The 7,843-nt window shown below is 49.6% G+C and overlaps 1 protein-coding gene across 1 annotated transcript in view; it reads right to left on the minus strand.

The window, feature by feature from the left end:
* Positions 1–1,656: 1,656 nt before the first annotated feature.
* ACTN2 (actinin, alpha 2) overlaps positions 1,657–7,843 on the minus strand; it is a 58,200-nt gene continuing 52,013 nt past the window's right edge. The window contains exons 19-22 of the mRNA XM_014529275.1: positions 6,937–7,335; positions 5,635–5,700; positions 4,684–4,842; positions 1,657–3,684 (exon numbers count right to left, since the gene is read on the minus strand). Coding sequence (XP_014384761.1) covers positions 3,526–3,684; positions 4,684–4,842; positions 5,635–5,700; positions 6,937–7,335 — 783 coding nt within the window. The 3' untranslated portion in view covers positions 1,657–3,525. The remainder of the gene's footprint in view (positions 3,685–4,683; positions 4,843–5,634; positions 5,701–6,936; positions 7,336–7,843) is intronic.

A 7,843-nucleotide genomic window follows, 5' to 3' on the forward strand; every position in this document is an offset into this window, starting at 1 on the left:
GCCGGGGAGCCGCGGACGTGGCGAGGGGGAGAACGACGTGCGTCCCGGAACCGGCCCCTCAGGGTGTTTCTGTCGCAGCTGAGCATCCACGCGAAGCTCCCGCCCCGGGGCTGTGATTGGTCTGTGCGAGCTCTTCGCCGCCGCATTGGCTGTCGGTCTCAACCAATTGCCTGAGGCTCGCCCCAGGGTTCTCTGGGAAATGTAGTCCGGTCCTCGCGAAGCTTCACGCACCTCCGCACTCGGACCCGGAAGTTCAGCCGCGTGGCGGCTTGGAGCGTGGGCTGTGTGGGGAGCGGACACTGGCTCCGCGCTCCTGACCCCTCACTGCTGGTTCCGCAATGCTGGCCCCCTACTGTGTGCAGCTCAGAGCTGGAGCTTGAGTGGAAGGCCAGGCGCTATGCGCCTCCGCTATAGCCTGGTGCTGGGCGAGATGCGTGTATGGCCACTTATAGACAGAAAGCATTTACTGAGTCCTGCTGTGTGTCGGACATGGGAATGCAAAGACAAACTGCCTCCCATCCCGACCCCCACCTGTCTTAGAGCAACTCACGACCTAGTTAGGACTAATAATCGAGAGATTGGGGTGATGCACCTACACACCAAGGAACCGGGGATTGCCTGCAAACATCAGAAGCTAGAAGAGCCGGGAAGGATTCTCCCCTGTAGATGTCAGAGGGAGAAAGGCCCTGTTGACACCTTGGTTTTGGACTTCTAGTTTCCAAACCTGTGACAATACATTGTTGTTTGAGGCCACCCATTTTGTGCTACTCGGTTATCGTAGCCCTAGGAAATAATACAAATGCATCTGTAGTGGATGGGAACACTGCAAAAAAGCCTCTCCTCTCTGTAGGTGATTATTATTTTGGTGATAATCGGCTAGCCCACTCCCCACCCTCACCTTCACCCTCACCCTCACCCTCAGCTCATCCCACATAAACCTATGTGTAGAGATAAGACCTTCAGACAACTCCTGGGTTTTTTGTTGTTAATCCTCACCTGAGGATACTTTCCCCATTGATTTTTAGAGAGTGGAAGGGAGGGGGAGAGACAGAGAAACATCGTTGTGAGAGAAACACATTGATTGGCTGCCTCCTGCATGTGCCTCCACCAGGGCCAGGGATTGAACCTGAAACTGAGGTACATGCCCTTGACCGGAATGGAATCAAACCTGTAACCCTTCAGTCTGCAGGCCGACCCTCTATCCACTGAGCCAAACTGGCCAGGGCCAATTGGATCAACCTTAATTCCTCATCCCAAATTTACCCCTTACCGCCCCCCCTCCCAAACCAGCCAGTTTCTAATTCTTTTTTTTTTTAATTGATTTCAGAGAGGAAGCAAGAGGGAGAGTGATAGAAACATCAATGATGAGAGAGACTCATTGATTGGCTGCCTCCTGCATGCCCCCTACTGGGGATCAAGCCTGCAACTCGGCATGTGCCCTTGACTGGAATCGAACCCAGGACCCTTCAGTCTACAGGCCGATGCTCTATCCACTGAGCCAAACCGGTGAGGGCCAGTTTCTAATTCTTTATGGCTGGCAAATAGTTACCCAAAGGAAAGTTTTTAAATATGATGGCAATTTTAAGTGAGGAAGTTTGTGGTTAACCAAAGAAACGGGCTATTCTTTGAAAAAAAGATAAGCATGGATTCTTTTTCTTTTATAAATTAAGTTTAATGGATAATTCAGCTTCAGAAATAAAAATATCTTCTAAGATGAGAGTATAAACATGTTTATTAAGTGTTTTTCAGAGTTTATCTCCTTTCTTCATTTATTAGCAGATAGTACATCTATCCTCTTGCCTGAATATTGTAAAGCAATGAACATTTTAGGCAGCTGAGCTACCTGTACGCATTCTAAAACACCCCAAGTCCCCCTCATAGCCTCAGAGTCAGAACGACTTCCCAGTGTTTCCTTAATGTTTATGGCTGGAATATAGCACCTGCTGGAAATAAAGAGTCAGAGTTCCTCTACTTATCACCCAAAGTGTTTGGCATGACACACAGGGACTCGGGTATTTCAGGAACTTGCTACCTACCAACTACTTAATAAAATGAAGCAAATGAAATTTTTAAAGGTAAGGGTTCTACATGGGCCAATGCAGTAAGAGTAGGAAGTTACCGAACAGGTATGAATGGAAAATATCACATTTCCAGCTGTTGGTGGCAATCCACCAAAAATCTGAGAAAGCAGACCGTGGGCAACAGAAACAGGACTGCTTTTCTAGTAACACTTGAATTGCTGTTGGCAACAGTTTTTTGTTTGTTTATAATCCCTTTCCTGATCATTAAGGACTCAGATGTAAACAGAATTCCTGCCTTCTCTACAAGCTGTCAACAGGACGGAAAAACAGAGGGGGAGTTATAGCATAAGGCAGCCCAAACATTCGAACAGATGAACATTCAAGAGAGCAGAGGATGCTGGGAGCATGGCGTGTCCTCCGTGGCAGGGCCTCAGGTGTGGAGAGAGCCAGACCCGGGCTCGGCACCAATCACAGTGGTGACCGCACGCTGAGTGCTGGCAAAAAACGTCGAGTCGTTCCTACTACACAAAAAGCATCCCCCCAAAATATGTAAAGGTCTGCAATGCAAGCTCTATCTCTACTGCTGCTAAGAATGAGTCCTTCCCTACTAACTCCTCCTGACCAGGTCAGAAAGTCAAGGGCTTAACGAAGTGTGGCCTGGCGAGCGATCTGGGTTCCGGTCTCTGACCCATGTCCTGTTGTAAACTATTGCTACAGAAACCTGTTTATTTAAAAAACAGGGCACTTACCTACAGTCATCTCTTCCAAATCCGTGCTAACAAGCTCTAGGAAATGCACAGAAACCTGGATTCAATACGTGATCCTAACACATTCGTTTTTCCTAGTGACTACAGCTTCCTCTCTGGCAAGCAGACCGGCTTCTGTGATTCCTGAGGTCTCTACTTTGGACGATAAATAAGGCATTGAAATCCACTAACTGGACTGCGTAGTCCTAAAGAACAAAGAGCTGACTATAAATTCTATTTAAAAATTTTTAAGTACTAAAGATATTTTGGGTCGTCTGGTTCCATTCCCTGGAAGTTCCGTTTCACAACATTAAATTCAACTAAAGAAACAATAGTACTTAAATATCGCTAATCTTTGGATGAGAAGGTAAAACACGAATATCCCAAATATATTACCCTCACGATAATCACATAAGCCTACTTAAGAATATTTTTAAAGATATCAAACATTTACCCAATTTTTTTCTTCCTGATCTCAAATCTTGGGTATTTGGGAATTTCCCATTTTGTACTTTTCTTCTGTCCCTAGATCCTCCTCATTTCATACTACTCAAGGATTTTGCCTTGTTTGAGCAAAGAAACAAACCAAAAAACCCTGATATTCCATTGCATTTAGCTAACAATTCCGAAATAAAGAAACCTATTGATGAAGCACACTATGTCATAAACCATTACTGAGCCGCAAAATCTCTCCCTGTCCCTTCCCTTAACCACGCTCGTCAAAGTCTTTCGCTGCTGTGGGCAGGCCAGCGTCGGGCTCACAGGTCGCTCTCCCCGTAGAGCGCGGAGGAGAAGGCCGCGTAGTCCAGGGCGCCAGGCACCGCGCCCGGGCCCTTGTAGGCTGGCATGCGCCCCAGGCAGTACTGTGCCTGGTCCGGGGGCAGCTCGCGCCGCAGCTCCTCTGCCAGGATGTATGGCTGCAAGAGACAGAGGGGTTTGCAAGTCAGTCGGGGAAACCCTGCAACAGGTGTGCTCATGATGATACACGGTTGGTTCAATTTAAAAAAGGGTACAGCCCTCGCTGGTTTGGCTCAGTGTCGAGAGCATCGGCCTGTGGACTGAAGGGTCCCAGGTTCAATTCCGGTCAAGGGCACATGCCGGGGTTGCGGTCTTGATCCCCAGTAGGGGGCGTGCAGGAGGCAGCCGATCAATGATTCTCTGTCATCATTGATGTTTCTCTCTCTCTCCCTCTCCCTTCCTCTCTGAAATCAATACAAATATATATTTAAAAAATAATAATAAATAAAAAAGATTAAAGGCAGGCCGTCTAATGGGCCTGGTGCCTGCAGACCGAGCTTACACCTAAGACCACTCCTGCAGGGCAGTGGGTCTCCCACCGGGAGCATTGTCACCAGTATTTCTCAAACTGAGCCACAGGGGGAGAGATAAATACTGTGACCTCAAGGTTATTGGCTTAACCAGTAAAACACACACAAAAAAAACCCCTACAAAGTACACACTCCTGGTTCCTTGCATGAAACTCACTGAGGCCCAAGCACAAATTCCAGGAGCAGAATGTCTGATTTTTCTGTTCTGGGTGAACCACCACTGTTTACCTGCTGCTTTTTTTTTTTTTTAATGTTTTTATTGATTTGAGAGAGAGAGAGGAAGAGAGAGGGATAGAGAGACAGAAACATCGATGAGAGAGGACCATTGATTGGCTGCCTCCTGCACATCCCCTACTGGGGGCAGAGCCCACAATCTAGGCATGGGATCTGGCCGGGAATCGAACTGGTGACCTCTTGGTTCATGGGTCGACGCTCAACCACGGAGCCACCCCAGCTGGGCTACCTGCTGCTTTCTGAAAACAATGCTGATGTGGTCCAACATGCACTACTACCGTACTATTTTCCCTTGAAATGTCGTTTCTGTTCTTATGAGGAAAATGCACACAGAAGGAATCTGTCCGTGCAGACCTTATCGGACGCCAGGATGCGGAAGGAGGCGATGACCTGCTCCGCGGTGTCGGTGTCGGCTGTCTCTCTGGTCATGAAGTCGATGAAGGACTGGAAGGTGACGGTGCCCTGTCCGTTGGGATCCACCAGGGTCATGATGCGGGCAAACTCGGCTTCACCCTGCAGCGAGGTGGCAAGGACACGTTGGCTTCAAGAGCACACAGCTATGCAGAGAGCCAGTCCGTGCGCTCACCTGCCGCCCGCCAGGTCCTTTGGGCAGCAGTGGACACTTAAGTCTCCTGCATCCCCTGCAGGCTTTGGAACAAAGGTCACTCCACCCAGTGACTGTAACAGCGGCTGTGGCTTTACGCCTGAGGCTCCTGAATTCCCTCCACCCTGGGACCCACACTCCCGCAGGCGTGAACATAAGGGCCAGCTCTTTTCCAGATGACAACTGAGAGGAGCGGCATGCAGTTTGGAAGGTGGCTCTCCAGGCTTTTCTTTTCAAGGTCAGAGAGGAGTCGGGGCAGCTCACGCTGAGAATCCACATCAGTGGCTCCCAGGGGAGTGAGGGGCCACAGGAAAATGCAAGGCTTTCTGAGCTGATTTGCTACTAAACCTTTTTACTTTTTAAAATGTTGGAGGGAAAAGCACTTAAAAATCATCAGGATACGAAAAGCCACTGAAGCGTACACTTTAAACGGGTCAATTGTATAGTGAGTTATATCTCAATAAAGCTGTTACAAATCATCCGGAAAGCTTAATATCTGAACAATGACTGAATACAAATATAGATTCTGGTTCGGTGAAATTGCTTTCATATGGTAGCAGGCGACCTTCAGAAAGATTATCCTATTCAATGCAAATGGACTCATCCCCAATGTGCCACCATCCCTTGGGGCAGTCACCTCCTGTAATATATACCCAAGTTCAGCAAAACATCCCCTTGGGGAAACCTCCACTTCTGCTTACCAGGTCGTAGCCCATGGAAATCAAGCAGGCTCTGAAATCCTCGTGGTCCATCAGGCCATTCTTCCTCTGCCGACAGATACAAACAGAGACGCTGGGAATTAGAGGCAAAGGAGCTACTCTACTTGACCCGAGGAACAAAATCCAGGAAGAGAGGGGACACCTGAGCTGGCCAAGGAGACTGTCAAGGTCACCACTGACTTATAGGAAGACCAGAGCCAACCCAGGGATGTTACAAAATGGTTTCTTAACCAGGGGAAAGCGGGGGGCGGGGTGGGGGGGGACAACAGACAAGAAAGGAAGACCACACACTGAAGAAAGCAATGGAAGGAAGCGCCCCGTGCCCCTGAAAATGACCCAGTCAGAAGCTGACTACAGCCACCAACTGATGGCTGAGCAGAGCCCACCACCGCTCTCAGCCTGGGCCAGGATGGTTTTTATTTTCAAGGTCCAAGAGGAATTGAGGCGTGGCCCTGCGTGTGTCAAACGTGGCCTCAGCACAAACCCTGTGAGGCTCCACGCTCGGCCACTCACGGTGGAGAGGAGGCCAGGGCAGGACACAGGGCGGCCCAGCCTCCACAGACCAGGTGGCCGCCCAGGCCCTATCTTATCAGAGATGACCATTAGGTTCAGCCCCGAAGTCCAGAATGGGATGCCTCACTGCCCGGGGCACCTCCAATTCAATGGCTCTCTTAAGGCTCAGAACTTCCAGGTCATTTTAAATCTTTCCTTTTCCCGCCGCCCGCAAATCCTGTCGCTAAATGCCAGATTTTCTTAGAGAGAATTGGTTTTAATCAATACTATTGAAATCAAAATACACTTCACTTTTTAGACGCCTTTACGATGAAAATGCTCACCATTTTGTTGGTGCATTTTCCTTAAAACATCTTTAAGAGTCGATTTTGTTCATTAAAAAAGAAAATTAAGTTTTATATGGCAAAAGAACAGGTTAAATTTCTATCAGGTGCTTTTACCTAAATAGTTCCTGAGGAAAAGGTCTGAAGTCTTTAGAACCACATTTTGTTAAGGACACACATTCGCTTATAACAAATCTAGCTTTGCTGCCACGTACAAAGGCGTCCACTGTCACCCGCACCGAACAGCACACAATCCTAGACGTCGTGGCCTGGGCAACGTCAGAGCTTAGCACCCGTCACCACGGTGGCTGTCTGCCTTTGGCATTCACCACACCCCGCCCCTGTGACCTTCTAGGGCCTGAAGACTTAAGCGAACGGCATGGGCATTCTCTTGAACATGTCTGAATGTCCCCAGTATTGCCCTGCAAAGAGCTCGAGGGGGAGGTACCCGGTCGAAGTGGTTGAAGGAGGCTCTGAACTCGTTCATCTGCTCCTGGGTGATGCCCTTGGCGTCCCTCGTCAGGATCTGCGTCTCCACCTCGTTGATGGTCCTGGCGATGGTCGTCAGCAGCAGCTCCCACCCCACGCGAATGTGCTGCCGGGAGAGAGGAGCCGTCAGCTCTGGGCCTTCTGGCGCCTCGCCCTGGCCTCCCGGCCTCCTCGCGGGAGAGTCGCCCAACGCGAGAGAAGCAGGGCTGACTCCCACCTCCCTACGCTGCTTCTCTCTCCACTCGCCCGCTTTCTGCAAGATTCTGTAGTGGGACATGCTCGGAAGCGAGGGCAGGGTTCTAACAGTGACATTGTAGATAAAATATACAGTGGACAGTCTCTTTGTCACTAGAAATATCTTTCCGTGTCACAAGGAACAGGAGGGCCCCGGATGACACCCACGGGCTCCCAGGGAGCTCAGATTGGTCAGCTGGTGGAATATGTCTGGTCCTCTCCCTGAAGCATGCAATGAGCTCCTGCTGTGATGGTGCTGCTGCTGCTGCTGCTGACAATGGTGCAGGGCCTGCTGTGGCTCACAGCCTTTTCTTTTCTTTTTTTTAAATATATTTTTATTGATCTCAGAGAGGAAGAGAGAGGGCGAGAGAGATAGAAACATCAATGATGAGAGAGAGTCATTTATCAGCCACCTCCTGCACGCCCCTGACTGGGGATCAAACTGTGACCTCCTGGTTCCCAGGTCGATGCTCAACCACTGAGCCACACTGGCCAGGCTGGGTCACAAGCTTTTTCACAAACGTGGAGGAGAGACTTAGAGATCTCCACCTCCCGCACTTGCAGGACTCAACAGGAACCAATAAGCCGGCGTGGGTGAGACCCGAGTGAGCCGGTCACAGCCAGAGAGGCAG

Source organism: Myotis brandtii, unplaced genomic scaffold (genome assembly GCF_000412655.1).
Source record: "Myotis brandtii unplaced genomic scaffold, ASM41265v1 scaffold679, whole genome shotgun sequence".
In the NCBI taxonomy this organism is placed as follows: domain Eukaryota; kingdom Metazoa; phylum Chordata; class Mammalia; order Chiroptera; family Vespertilionidae; genus Myotis; species Myotis brandtii.